Below are 16191 nucleotides of genomic sequence, written 5' to 3' on the forward strand. Positions count from 1 at the left end.
TATCACAGTATGTCACTTACGCAGAGTAGAGTATCGCAACCGGCAATAGGCGTAATTCCTGCAACAAGTTATACGTCATGTCACTCGCACGTCATTTATTTGTTTTTTTTTAATCTTTATTTTGTGTTCGTCCGTCAAGAGTCATTAAGCTTGACACAAGCAGGGCACAACTTGTTATCAGCGATCCCGCCATGGAGCCAGCGACTGGGAATCCGACGACGGAGGACGGTTTCCAAGAGATCATCTTCTGGCCATCGGGATACCACCGTTTGGTTCGTCTGTGAGTACTCTAAAATCGCTCTTCCCAACCTCTTTCAACCCGAGGCCCAGTTTGGCACCTTAAAAACTTTTTGAGGCCCAGTTACATGTGTAGATTGAATACAGATCTTTTTCATTTCTATTTTGAGACGACATCGCGGTCCACTTGTTGAGAAGCACTGCTCTATACAGATGTCACATGGTTTGACGGGTGATCGCCGCTTTCCTTGCGGCATCAAGCGGTTTGGTATCAGTGGTTACATCAGATCGCTTAAGATCTATACACTAATATCGAAAGTTATGTTATAATCTTCATTGAACAATATCAACAAGTTACCAGCACTATTGCGCTATATTACTTATAATATATCAAAATATGAAGTCATTAGTTGCACATCAAGGACAAATATAGGCGTACATGATAATTGCTGGTAACTCTGACAATGAACAGTCACCAGACAATTAGAAAGATGAGAAATTTACACAGGCAACAGTTGAATCATCAAACCCTATGGAAAACTCATAAAGATTGAATACTCAACAGAATCGTACATACCGTATACAAAGGTAAAGGTGTTTCTGAATTTGATTTCATCTTCTGTAAAAACTAACAGTCAAAGGAATTGTCTCGTATTGTCGCTTTTCCTGCATTACAGAGACGTGTCTGGAACAAACGTGCAGTACATTCCAGAGGGTGCTTTCTCACACATGGCAAATTTGCGAGAGCTGTGAGTGCAGTTTCTTATCCTTTCTTTCTTCAAGTATGCATATTTCAGCCTTCTTAGACTACTTAGGATCTGTAGCATTCATTGCATTTTCACTCCGTCTTAAAAACTCCTTTTAATCTTAATGATCCATGAGTTATAAATGGACTCATAATTATCGTTTCCTGTAGCCTGCCCAATAACAAACATTATAATAATGGTTTCGCCTTGACCATGTACAGTACGTTTGAAGTATGTGTGCAGAAGTTTTATGAAAGGGAGAGATAAAGATAATACTAAATTACTTAACTAAAATCATAAGATTCTGGAAATTTTACAAACTTTGAACTTGGTTGGTACCATTCGCAGACTATTTTCTTGTCCCCCGAGATAACACAAGGGGGCAGTATTGCATTGGTGGCTCACAGAGCCACATAACAATGTTTGACTAACTCGGTTTCAGCTGACCTCGTCATGGCGTACATTCGTTGTTACATGCATATACCTATTGAGTATGAGAGCTATATTCAAAATTAAGCAGATGTAGCAAATGCCAGTGAGCCTGTTTTCTCTTGTAGGATTGACAGGAAGCAGAGGACGATCTTGCTCGCCTTCCACGGCATAGCATAGGTCTAGTTTCCTGGCTACATAGTTACTATACACAAGATACATATATACATGCAGTTAGTAATTTGATATCTTTGAATTTTGCAAGCATCTACATGGCACATGAGTGACAAAAAAAAATCAGACGTTTACATGGTTCTAGCAAACAGAATCTGATGTCTTAAACTAAGGGAAAGGGTTAGCTCACTTGCAAAGTGAGTCGCTGTACGTGTGAGTTGATTTGAAACAGAAATGAATCACGTTCAGGTGAGCAAGAAATGAGATGAGAAAAAAAATAAAACGAAAAAAGTCAATTTGAACATTGGACTAGTCTTTTTTGTTGTTGTTTGAATGGGGATTAAAACATAAAAAAGGAATTGGTATTATACTTTAACTGACATCCAAAAGTTGTTCATAATGATCTTGCTTTTTCAAATTTCAACCCCAGAAACATTTCCCGCAATCCTTTTCTCCGGATTCATCCACAAGTTTTCGAGGATCTTGGAGACGTGCACATTCTGTAAGTTGTCATAACTACCGACTACTGTTATTTAAAGCGAGTATTAACCACAAAAATGTCATTGTAGTACATTTTTTTTTATTAGTGTATGGTATTCACCTCTCTTATCAATGCTATGGTGTCTTTTGAAAACGATGTGTCAAAGTTCATGGTAGAATGGTCAGTACTATAGGAAAGGGAAACCATGTCTTAAATCGGATATTCAGGCATGAACGGTATTCCAATGAGCAAAATGTGAGTTCATCTTGTCAACAATGGCGCTAGTTTTTCGCGCGAGCTAAGTCTCGCTTTGTGTGTGTTTAGTGCATGGATGGGGGCGTGACTCTTGTATTGTTAAATTTCGCGTGATTAAGTACTGGCAGAAAGCATCGACACTATTAGACATGGTATTCTTACGCAATCCGTACACAAAACCCGGCTTTTGCATTATCTATTGTCCACTCCAGTCTTTAAAACTTCAATCCTCGACCATACTTTAATGGGAATGGAGGGTTAGGTCTACCAGCAGGTGTATTGAAACTGTCATCACTATATCTATTATAATCTATGCACAACCTGTTGTATACAGAATCACTGGGATTGTGAATTCGAGAGGGGTACTTCTTGATATTGTAGCGACATCGAGGACAATAAAGGGTTTAGTCTTCACGTGCAAGTCTTTTTCTCACTTCATCCAACATTGTGCTGTTGGACAGTCATTTCTAGAATTTAAAGAAAGCGGCTGGCAAAAAAAGACTAGAATAATCAGGCTGTAGGACACTGTTGTATCTAGCTTTTAGATAAAGCGGCTGGCAATAAAAGACTAGGCTACTTGTGAGTCATTCATGCAGAACACCCAGGAGTCAATAAAAGAGACGCACACCCCGGATGGTTGGGCGGATTTCTCCCTGGTGGTCGCAGTGAGTGGACGTGCAACACGATCCCCACGCGCAACTGCACCCACACACCAATCACAGGAACACCACACACACCACCACCCCCGCCACTATAGGAGCACCACACACACATACCATCACCGCCAACACAACCATCACCACAATCCAAAACGAGTGGAGGTGCAACACGAGCCCCACGCGCAACCGCACACACACACCAATCACAGGAACACCACACACCACCACCACCACCACCCCCGCCACTATAGGAGCACCACACACACATACCATCACCGCCACCACAACCATCACCACAATCCAAAACAAAACTAACGGGGCCAGCAAGCACATACCGCTATACCACCACCAACTCCTCCTCCACGTCAGTGATAAAACTCACTACCATCCACACTCCAGCACACGCCACACCAAACCAACGGGACGCTCTACTCCAACTAGGGATAAACTATCACCACACCAAGCCAACGGGACGCTCTCCTCCAACTAAGGATAAACTATCACGACCATGACTCACGCGTATAGTGAACAGTGAACATAATTTTAGCAGAAGACATAGATTTGAAATAACAGGGATATCCACCCCTATTCCAAGCAGAAGATATTAGAATTGAAATATTAGGGGTATCCACCCCTTACTCCAAGTAGGGGTATCCACTCTTACGCCCAACAAGCACACACCACTACCACCACGACAATGCCGAACAAAACTACTAAACTCCGTGACTCATGCCGAACTACTAATCTCCACCAACTAAGGGATAAACTACCACAATCGCGACTCATGCACATAGTGAACGATGAACATAATAAACATTTGAATATTTCAGAACTATGCCTTATGTTTACCGTTCACTATGTGCATGAGTCGCGGTTGTGGGTGTTTATCCCTTAGTTGCCAAAATCGCTAAAATTCATGGCCACCAAAAACTGAAATTCCCGTATATGTTTTCTGTTATTATACGACCAATAATTGTGAAACTGTCATGGTTGTGCCCTATTTCAAAGATTCAAGATGACTGAAAAAAAGGAAAATAAAAGACAGAAAAATAACCGTTTTTATCCTATTTTGAAGATGCTGCATTTTGAAATTTGTAATATTCAAAATCTCACATTTATATACATTTCCTTACAAACGGTAAAAAAGTGTTTTTTAAATGAGTTGTTTAAAATCTAAGATTTCTTTACTAATATGTCCTTGTAGATGATACAAAAATGTGTTTTTAAATGATTCAGGCAGTTGAATCCAGGGTAAAAGTTAATACTTCGTAGCTCTCTATACATGACCGCCACAACAGTTTTCACTCTTGCAGGAAAATGAGACAAGAGAGGAATTTAATCCACGAAGCTTGACAAATAAAACCCCCTTACAAAGACTCGTGACTGGTAGGGTATGATGTCAGTTTCACCTTATGAATTGCATAAAGCCTACTTCTGTTAGTGCTAACAAACGTCAAACGAATAGGTTTCTAATGTTGGCACCACTGAATTTTTCTACTGATGAACATAATCTGCACATTGGGGTTTTTCCTTGGTTTTCGACTTTTGTGTATCGACGTTATGATGTGGTATCCTACAGTTTTGTCTCATTCATTTACCAGTTCTGTTCATTTGTACATGGTGATTTGCCACTTGCTTGTGATTATGTATTTGCAATACATCTTGTATTCATGTGCGACGGAGCCATCACTGATCCCCACCCCATCCCCATGAAACACACACACACACACACACACACACACACACACACACACACACACGTATTAAAAGTGAAGATGTTGCACCAGACACGAGTAGACAATGATAGAGGATGACAAACAGACACTCCAATCCTAGAAGAAAGTAAAACTAATTACTGAAAAATTATTGCTTCTTTGCCATTGCTTCTTTTCAAGCGACCTGATGAACACTGGACTAAAATCAAGTGATGCTGAAACCACTCACGCATTTTCAACAGGACTTCAAAATCTGCAGACACTGTAAGCGCTCAGCAATTTTACAAAGGCACAAGTGCTTAGTGAATCTAATCTTTTAGTAATTGTACCAATGACATGGAAAAAGTTTAAAAATCCAATTGTCTTGCGTCAAGGAAGACAATTGGAATAATTTCACTGTCTTTCTATTTGCGAAGGTATTATCTTCCTTGTTTGTCTTCTTTATTTTCTGCTTCCACGGTACATCTTCTTTTAAAGTTAAAACTGAGGTAATGATTATCGTTGTTATTGAGATGTAAAGGAAGGCCCATTCACGTGTATACAGAAAGAGCCAAACGCAATTGGACACAAGGTGACGGAAGATCAAAGGGTTATTCAATGTGAATCGTTATTTTTGTGGAGTAGAACTGTTACACATGCGTAGCATTTAGAGCAACATGACTAACTTTGTCACAAATAACTAATAAAGATTGTTAAAACGAAATCGGTTTGAAGTGTGAACGCATTCTGACTTTCTACATCTATGTTTTTTTATCGTTTCTCCCAAGTTATAACATCTTAATGAAAGAAATCTCTGATGCGAAAAAAAGTTAAAAGGTCATGACAACTAGGAACAAAGGTCCCTTTATCATATTGAAATCCAAATGTTTATTACTCTTCCTCGCATAATGTAGTTACACGGATAGTTTCGGTTTCTGCTGCCTGATACCGGATGGGGCCGTTTGTGTCGGCTACGTCAACTTTTTCTCGTCCTGTGACGACCTCCTGAAAGATGTGTCCCTCCGTGCCTTCATGTGGCTGCTGGGACTCAGCGCTCTGGTGGGCAACTTTCTGGCTTTCTCCGCCCGCATCTACCGGCGGAGGAAGGCGGGGCAGAATTCGATCCAGATCTTCATGATATCGAACCTCGCCCTGGCCGACCTCCTGATGGGACTCTACATGATAATCATAGCAATCGCCGACGTCCATTTTCGAGGAAGGTACGCGCAGCACGCCGAGGAATGGACGAACAGCGCTATTTGTAAGATTTCTGGATTCACCTCGGTACTCTCCAGCGAAGCATCGGTCTTTCTCCTCATGCTTATTAGTATTGATAGGTTTCTATCTGTCGTGTTTCCCTTTAAGACAGAACTCCACCTGAAAGCGACGCCGGCACGCCTCCTTGTGTGTGCCGTGTGGTTGATGTCCCTCTTCTTAAGTCTGATTCCAGCACTACCGGTGCCTTACTTTGAGGGCTTTTACGGGAAGTCCAGCGTGTGTCTCGCCTTACCCCTAACCAATGAACGAGGACCAGGATGGGAATATTCCCTCATCGTCTTTATTGCGACAAACTTCGTGTGCTTTATGATCACTTTCGTCTGCTACTTTTCCATTTTTGTCAACGTGAGGAAATCGCATAGAAGGATCGTAAGTCTAGGGTAAGAGCAATCCCCCCTTTTTTCTTTAGAGAGAGAGAGAGAGAGAGAGAGAGAGAGAGAGAGCAGTGTGTGATGATCTGGTTGTTTCCAATCTGCTTGTTTTCAATCATGAGAAAGAAACCTCACAATCCCCCAAAGAAAAATAGTTATCAAATCGCTGAAACAATAGTATTTAAAAGGCAGGTACTGCGGAATGTTCTCTAAATGTCCTTCCATGGAGGGAAATCAGTGCTTGTTGCAAGTGAGTATTTTTTTATGTGTTTAAAGACGAAAGTGTGTGGTGTGTGTGCTTGTAGGGGGGGGGGATATACAGCCACCCATTCCTTGTTCCGTGGTGAATAATGAGTGAACAGGTAGTTCGTGTAGGTGTTATTTAGCAGTCGAGCGCCAGCTATTGTACATATTTTGGAATGTGTGATGCCAATCGTGGCCGATGGATAACCAAACTCATGTGAACCCACGATGTTCCTTATCAATTTCATTATGTGCAATCGTCTTAGGCAGTAAGAAAATTACAAACAAAGGCAACAACAGGCCAAAAGCAGTAAATGCAAAAACAATATCAGCAAAAAACCTCAACCCAAAACAAAGTATAAATCACTTGCTGTAGGAAAAAAATGACTGCAAAACACTTTTAAGATATGGTTGTCGTATGTCTTTGGTCTCTTATCTGGCGTTCGATCACAGAGCAGCCAGCACAGCTATGCTTAAAGAGCAAGTACAGATGACGACAAAGATGGCCCTTGTGGTCGGTACGGACTTCGCCTGTTGGATGCCTATCATCCTCATGGGCATCCTAGCCAGCTCCAAAGTGGTTGAGATCCCTGCTGATATCTACGCCTGGACGGCGGTGTTCATCCTGCCTCTTAACTCGGCCCTGAACCCGTACCTCTACACGCTCTCGACCATCATGCAACGCAGAAAACAAAGCGAGAACAAAGGTAGGCTAGCTGTCTATATCAAACGTATCTGTCTAGGACTTTATTTTGTGATACAAAAATTATACTTAAACATGGCTAATCCTACATGGTCCACAGATACGAAAACGTTGAAACGATGTTTATTATCTAATCTTTTAAAGCTGCTGGAGACCATCCCTAATCTACTTTACGGACTAATAGGTTATTTTTTGAGTGTGTTTAGAACTTTCTTGTTTTATCTGTCCTTTTCTGGTGCGTATTTTTTATTTTTTTTATTTTTTTTTTTTGCTAAAAAGACTTAGGTACATATCCATCCTGATACGGTAACAGTTGTATCAGAACAAGTTGAGCAGGATTATTCAACTGCTGATATACTTATGTACTACACCTAGACAGCGTTTTTTTTTTTTTTTTTTTTTTTTTTTTTTTAGATTTGAAGTTGCTTTAAACAGAATGAATTCAAGGTAAATAAAATGACAGACCAATGAAATTTCGAACCTAATTCAGCTGTAGGGTTCGAATTCATTGAGCACATCGGAGCTTTCCGTTGACGATAGAGTGTGTAAACAGGCGTCGACAGCGCAATTCGGAATATTGTACAAATGAGCAACCATTTTCGGTTTCCCCCGATGTAAACACTTAAATGAAAATGCTCGTATCGCATGCCTTGTTCCCTTGCATGGGGACCCTGACACTTTGAGGAATACATGTATTGTTATTACCAAGTTGTACCCAATGTTACATAACAAATGCTTGAAATGCTTTCCTTGTGTTCATGAGTTATGATAAATTTGATTAATCTGCTTAATCTGATCCATGCTGTCAATTTCTTACGAAAAAAAAAATGAATATGGTGTGTGTTCTCAGAGCCGACAAATATCACCGAGACGTCTACCAGCATGGAGTTGAGTCCACAATACGAACGCCTCGGCGAACACCGCATCATTCTCCAGGAGACGGTCTTTGCCCGCCACGATGTCGAGCCCATTGGGAGATTCATCAAGCGCCATGGTGGATGCCTGAATGATCACCAGGAAGCACTGATAACACGTGACCTGCGGAAGGCTCAGTATTACCTCAAGAGTCTTGGCGTAGAGGAACTATCTCTTTCGAGCGCAAGCATTGTAGTGGAGAAGGTACGCCAGTCATAACAGACACTATCGAAATTAGAGTGTAGAGTTTAATATTGTTCTGTCCATTGTTTAAAATGTTCGCATTGTTATTTTAATATCGTACGTATGTCGGCTAATCGATCACTCCTTATAGAAAAGGAGAACGAAAGCGATCCTCATCCTTACATACTGAAAAGACAAGCTCGTCATAATACTTGAGTACATGTTCTAATTGACAATGAAACAATCATTTACCTTGAAAGAATTAACCGTCTCATATTATGTTCTTCATGCACGGCCATCATGTTCACAGAGCAGAAGAATGGAGCAGTTGCAATGGTTACTATGAAGTATTGTTTCTTTTTGTAGTGAATTATCATTAATTACACACTAAAACGGGCACTTTGTTGATCTTACGTAGATTTGTAACTACTCATATCCTTACTTCTGTGGTGGTATCCAAACTTCATCAGAGTTTAGTTTTCCTTCTCATTATGCAGTTGATAGTGTTATCATTGAACGAGTTTTTCTTTAATTAAATTGGCAACATTCGATCGCATTTTTTCAAAACTCGAGTTTGATTTTTACGTCAAGTTGTCTTCATTACAACTCATTGACAAAGTGCCCTTTCTCGGTATGTTAGTACACACATATTCAGTGTGTTTGAGTCATAGCTATGATAAAAATCATAATTATGTTTTTATTGTGTTTAGTCTTTTTAGTCACTAGTTTTGACTAATGAGTATGTCTTTGAATTCGTGCATTTTACAGATACACGCTTTAATGTAATAATTTGCATGATCTTTCATTCACCAGTTTCTATATGCACTACAAATATTATCGTCCTTGTTTATCAACGTTTTAACTTGATCCAATGTATCCACCCTCGGGCAAATCACCAATGTATCATGCAAATAATCTGGTAAATTGCATTCGAGATCGTTCATCGAAATCATCATTCGTTTCTTTTTGTTGTTGTTGTTGTTGCATATTTCAGGACAAATGCGGAGAAATGTCCAAGGCTCTCTTCGTCATATCCAACAGAAATGACATCCAAAAACTTACCGGAAGTACTTGCTGTGACCATGGAGGAGGTCAACTGGACGCACTTCTGGCGCATATGGATATCTCATCAAGCATTACTTCAAAAACCAACATCCACGAAGTGACTGCGTAGAATCCAATGACGTTCAGTTCTGATTTGAGTATATTCATGTCATTTTTTTTTTGCACAAATAAAGCATAAACTCTATGACTATGTAATAAATGTTACCCTGCATCACAAAACAAACAAGAGTCGCCAGACATGAAATTTTAGTTAAGAGCATATTCTGAAAGAGCAGACTTCAAGCTTTAAAATGATGTATAACTCAAATCAAATGGACTCTCCTAACCTATCTAAATATTGGAAAGAAGGCGCACACTCAGGAAAAGTGTGAACTGAGAAAAGAGGCTCTAAAGTACAGTGTCTATTCAAGCGCTTAATCTTTACCAAGTCGTGCTGGCTGTGCGATGAATGGGACAAAAAAAAAATAAACCAGGATGTGAACCATCAGAGTAACAACAATGAAGGGATTATTAGATTAAACTGAAATTAAGCATGCCTAATCAACACATTCTGCCCTTAATTAATACCAATTTTCAAAGCAGTAGCATCATCCTTTTCAAAAGTTATAGGAGTTGAAAGTGAAGAGTGTGTACACGGTTTTTAAGAAATGAAAAGGGGACTATATAAAGACACACTTAATCACACTATTCTGCCAATAAATTATCGAGATAAACTGCTAAAAAACACACTTTCCTGCCCGTTTTATGATCCAAAATTTTAGCATAATGTAGAAGAAGACTTGCTCTTTCAGAAAATATGACAAAGTCAAGATCGGCTTGGTTGACTCATTTCACCTATTTTAGGTCCTCACACAAAATTAGTGTGTGCAACTTTTTTTCGTTTGTGATGCACTGTAACAAATGGTCTCTCATAGTTTGGAAAGTCAGTATTGTGCTTTTGTCAACCTATCCATGTAATCAGTTAATTGATTTATTCTTTTCTATGATGAGGGCAAACGTCCCGAATTTTAATCCTAAATGCGTGATTAACTTCATTTATCCCCCCCCCCAAAAAAAAAGGAACATGCCTTTGCCTTGCCTGTACTGTATTTGATTTCAGAGTTTGATGTATGAAATAGTCAGCAAAAAAAAAAAAAAAATTCATGGGAGATCACAGTAATCGAAGTACAAATTGACAGTAAGTCAAGAATCTAGTAAATCAATAATTGTTCGATATTCTATTTCGGGTCTCCCCATAATTATGTACTCTCTTACTGGCTGAACTCAGAGCGATGTAGTTTAAAACAATCTTGATCAGTTAGATAACACAGTGCCTGCAGAAATAATATTTAGGAATCATCCGTAGACTGGTATGTATTGTGTCAGACTTACAGTATGGTTCTATGTCAGTAGAACAATGTTAAAGGACAAGTTCACCTTTCATAAACATAAGGATTGAGAGAATGCAGCAATATTAGTAGAACACATCAGTGAAAGTTTGAGGAAAATTGGACAATGGATGCAAAAGTTATGAATTTAAAAAATTTTTGTGTTGGAACCGCTGGATGAGGAGACTACTAAGGCTCGTTATGTCATATGAGTACAACAGTATAAAGAAAATGTAAAGAAAAATCAAACATATTCTCACTTTTTTCGCATAATAAAAGAGCACTTGACTTGGGAATAATATTACCCATAACATATGTCAGTAACGAGTCAAGGGAATGTGTACTTTTTTGAAAAGATGAAATTTTGTGAAATTCTCTTTATATTTTCCTTATATTGTTGTACGCATGTGACATCATACACTGCAGTAGTCTTCTCATCCAGCGGTAACTGCACAAAATCTTCAAAAATTCATAACTTATGAACGGATTGTCTGATTTTCCTCAAACTTTCAATGTTGTGTTCTACTAACATTGCTACATTCTCTCAATCCATATGTTAATGAAGGTGAACTTGTCCTTTAAGGGAAATAAACGTGTATACTAGTATGTAGTTTTTCCTATATGTCTCTAAGTATCTACACATCTAAATATGTAAATTTTATACATAATCCTTGTGTACATTTATACACATGTGCAAGGAATCGTTTGTATAATATCACGTTGTCTAGTAATTTTATCCTCTGTCAAGATCTGCTTGGCCATTTATTTCCCGTCAGAGAAAGGTTGCCTCTTTACTATATACGCAGAATCTTTCAAGTTATACTTAACTTTATTCTTGTCTTCGGCATGGAACCCGGCTGTTCCCGGCCCGGCAACGCACTTTAAACGCATTAAAATGTCCCGTAGTGTATATGGTGCTGTTTACTGTGGTTTTTTTTTTTTTTAAATCTATAGCTGCCATTTTGAGAATAAAGTGCATATTGTAAGTAACAATCAACGTATAATTCCATAAGTTTTTGGATTTGATTCATCATCACAGTGCTATCCAGCCCTATGATGACGTCTGGGTATGCGATACACATCGGGATGTCATGAAAGCTAACTGGATGTGAAATACACTCAGCAAAAAAACAAAGCAAAAAAGAAAGTAAACACTTTTTCAAGTTTATATTTCTCATAGAATATTTGGTTAAAAGTTAATTTATTATTTACCGTATTCAAGATAATTTAATTGACTATCAGCCTGGTAGGTTAATAAAAAAAGAGACTTTATGCATGAGTAAACACCTTTGTTTTTCTCTTCCAAGGCACAAAAGTAAAAATGGCAAAAATGAACAAGTTGTTTTTTTCATTCGTAACTGCACTTCTATATAACAATAAGAACAAAAGACAAAATTAACACAATTATAATGTTACATTAATTAAGATGCAAAAATAAACCTTTGATCTCTATGAAATCTTTGAAGCCCAAAATATCAATTAAGTCCAAAAATAAGGGAGAAAAATGAAGAATCTTGTGTCAAAACCAAATTAAAATGAAATAAGAGAAGAAGCAACATAAAAAAATGGTAGAAATTTCAGTTTTCTTTTAAATTAGGAAAATTGTAAATAATGTTGTGGTACGGCGTACATAGGCCTTCTGCCTGTGGTACATGTAGAGTTCTGTGTAGAAGGGTCATTTCTATAGATCCCGAAGTTTTTGTTTTGTTTTGTTTTGGTTTTTTTTTTGCTGAGTGTATGTTCCAAGTATTATACCTCCACTCTTCTAAGAACTACAATGTATATGAACAGAAACAAAACAATGATTGCTTTAGTCTGTGATCTCCAAAAGGTCTCTTCCGAGAGCTCAAAGACGAAATTTTCCTGTATCGACCAGTCTAAATATCTGTTTCCTATCTTGGTATTATGATGAAGACACAGACATTATACCCATATTCCTGAAAGTTATTCGCAGAAGCAAAATTAAGGGCATGGGATCTTGGGTAAGGTTTCGTAAGTCTTTCGCTGAGGATAAGTTCTTAACGTTGTATGATAGATGAGGTACTATTTCATTTCCGTTTTCTTGATAAGCATTACGTAACAACTCTGAAGTATACTCATTGTCCAGACTAACATCTTTACAAGTTGGAAACGGAAAACCAGAAGTTCGTTATAGTCTCCTTATCCCTCAGGTTGTGGAGAAGGAGGTTGAGTATATGTGTTGCATAATAATCCGTTGGAATCATGTCCTTGAAATAGAAACCACGATCATTAAGACCCTGAAAACAAAACTTGATGCGTGAAGATGAGGATCTGAATGATTTTCCCAGACTCTCAATTCTCTTTATCATAGAAAATAAAGATGTTGATTATTTTGAGAACCTGCAAGATCGCTTTCGATATTACAAAGTAAACAATAGTGTTCGATGTATCAAGACACAAGAATCTTTTCAAAAGAAAAAAAAAAACATGACTGCCTGAAAATATTGCATATATGTACAAAATCATTGTTAGAAAAATGATCATAATATGACATGTATTTCATCAGCACTTAATATAACGCGATGACGCACGCGTCCCTGGAAGTTTATTTTATAATGCAAGTAGTATTTGAAGAGCTGTTATTAATAAACACTTGAAGAGTCATCAATATGTACCTCGCTTGGTAAGGACTCTTTCTTGCGTATTCGATGCCCATCGTGTGACTCGTTGAAGTCTTATTCTGGACGTAGAGAAAAAAGTAATAAAATGTATTGTTATGAATAAATTTTCTGTCTGTTTGCCATTCGGTGTAAAGTATAGTCGATGTCATATTCTTTCAAATCCGTCCGTGGCAATGATCTGAATTTTGTTAAGAGCACGATACTTCACCGCAGTGATTGGCGATGGCGGAAGAACCTTGCTTTATTATTTACATCGCGAGGTGTATAATATTTGCCATCCACGCCTGGTATATTTGATTGCCATGGACATGATAGAATATTAATAAACCAGAATAGAGATATAACGTTTTGTCATTGATATTTGTCATAAAAACAAACTCTCCTCTACGGGCAAACACGGAACGTGTTTTTGTATGCTTGGAGACTTGCAGATGTAGCTATAATCAAATGTATGTAAAGAAAAAAAAAAAAAGATTCTCCTTATACTGGAGAGGGGCGTTGCTTTATGGATTATGCATTGAACAACAAAGCCGCAATATGAATATGACCGAAACCTGTCCTGATACAGTAATAGATCCTGTATATTCTCTGTATATTCTCTGTATATACGCACAACGTTAAGACAATTATGGTACATTGAGGAATATGACATAAGATCTCATGCACACTACCATAAATGCATTCTGATGACACTCTCTGGCCTTTTTCTGTGAAGGTGCGTGTCTCAGTCTATAGAAGAACATTGCATCAAGTGTGGATATGCCTTTGCAGGCATGAGAAAGCCGTAAGTGACTCAAAACACCAGCCTGACAATGCAAAATGAATGAAGCTGCTTTGCACATTCAGCGCATCAGGTCAAATGAATGAGAAATGACATCAACAAAGTCATAATATTGCGAAGAGTGATTCAATGCAAATTACTTTTGTTTATTTGCAGCTCCATCCGCTAAGATAAAACGGCCTTATATAATTGAATGTGCTATTACGTTTGCATCGGGCAGTTATCCTAAAGAATAAACAAACTTAATTAGGTGTGGCACAGTTAACGCACGCATTTACCCACACCCACATACACACACACACACACACACACACACACACTCACTCACACACAATGCTCTATATGCATCATTATATATCTATTGCAATCTATCCGTTTCAAGCAATAGGGGCCTATTTCAGCGCGTTCAACTTCTTTTCTTTTCTATAACGTATTTGGTTGCCTTTCCACTAGCATTCCCAGGGATTAGCCACATTATCGCACAGGATTTTTTTTTTTTTTAAACTAAGCTCGTTCCATTATCTTGGAAAGCGTCCCGCCATTTTATAAGGTAGTTTTCGAATGTTCTAGGAATACTTCATAATGGCAATACGTCAAGAAACCCACATTAATTTTGCATAAAATGTAGACAATTAACAAAATGGCATCATTCTAAAGGCGAGTCATCCGTTTCCCTGATGTCTTGTTTGTCTCGTCAATGTCACAAACAGTCTGTTATTGGCACAAGTACGTCACAAACAAAACACAAAGAAACATTTCAGGTATGGAGATTGAGTTGTACATCGCAATTTTCTGGGAAATGTTTAAAAAGTTACCCATTCATTTAAAGAAAAATGCCCAAAGTGAATCTGGTAAGAAGCGACTTTTTATTAATGTAAGAGTTCCTGTTGTGTTTTCTTTTAGCCTTTAAAAAAATTCTACCCCTGAGCTTCCTGAAGTTTCAGATCGTAAGGACAAACACTGTGTCCTGAAAAGAACAGATTCTATCACTAACGTCAACTTTCCGTCCCTCGCTTGAAACCTCTTTGATCAGAGTAAATGCAAATACACATGTATCTCTCGAAGCTCTACATCCTGTCTTTGTTCTCAAAACAAACCAGTAAATGCAAATGTAAGAAGTCAAACAAAATATAACCGACAATCTGCAAGGTTACGGGCTTGAAGCACTTACGCTGTGCACGGTAATGTAATCTAATATATCGAGAACTCTAAAAGAGCGTACATATTAGTAACATGTATAAAATAGATGTATGCATGTATTTGCACAAGAACGGCAGTAAGCCGTATACTTTGGTCAACAAATTGATTGTTATTGACCACATTTCCAAAGCGTCCTAGTTCTTCACCTGAGTCTGGTACTGACTCTTTCAGAAACTGTGTAATCTTATCAAACAGGCGCTATTGTGATGACGTGGGCTGTGCCGGTGACTGGTGCATAATTCGTGTGATGTTCTTGGGAAAAAAAATGAATACATTTACGGCGTGTTGTAGTCATAGTCACATAAGGGCCTAGGGGAAATATGTATGGATTACGCTGCTATTTATACGAGAACCTTTTACAATAGCAATTATCTTACATATGCCGCGTTATAAATCACTTGAAATTGGTAATGCTCTTTCAAATAAATGATTGGATACTTATTACGTAAATTGTATAACGAACAAAATTCTCAGAAATAACGTTTACCGTCACCACTTCATTTTTCCTTTTTAAACACATATAATAATTCAATGTATTTGAAGTCTAAGCTGATGAAAAACTGCCTATTCGACTGTGTAAGACCTTCCAAATAATTACATTTAAGGTCTTATGTCATGTTCCAATTTTCATCAAGCACCAACGATCAACGAACAAAAAAAACTATCTGATCATTTCTTCTGAATTACCTTGGATCAAGTTTCAGGAAAACATGACGAAATAAGTGTTTGGCTATAATAAACACAAAATCACTTAAGAAACGGATTTAA

At 38.1% G+C, this 16191-nt stretch overlaps 1 protein-coding gene and 1 long non-coding RNA gene across 2 annotated transcripts; both read left to right on the top strand.

Annotated features, from left to right (window-relative positions):
* Positions 1–213: 213 nt before the first annotated feature.
* On the top strand, positions 214–2085 carry LOC140227334 (uncharacterized). The gene is made up of 3 exons (XR_011901040.1): positions 214–280; positions 915–986; positions 2017–2085. It is a non-coding gene; the product is annotated as an uncharacterized lncRNA (long non-coding RNA).
* A 1404-nt stretch (positions 2086–3489) lies between these two features.
* On the top strand, positions 3490–9542 carry LOC140237201 (G-protein coupled receptor GRL101-like). Its single transcript, XM_072317149.1, has 5 exons — positions 3490–3500; positions 5590–6333; positions 7021–7274; positions 8121–8389; positions 9363–9542. Exons 1-5 carry the CDS (start codon positions 3490–3492, stop codon positions 9540–9542), a joined length of 1458 nt encoding a protein of 485 aa, XP_072173250.1.
* Positions 9543–16191: the final 6649 nt, after the last annotated feature.

Source organism: Diadema setosum, chromosome 1 (assembly GCF_964275005.1).
Source record: "Diadema setosum chromosome 1, eeDiaSeto1, whole genome shotgun sequence".
NCBI classification, from domain to species: domain Eukaryota; kingdom Metazoa; phylum Echinodermata; class Echinoidea; order Diadematoida; family Diadematidae; genus Diadema; species Diadema setosum.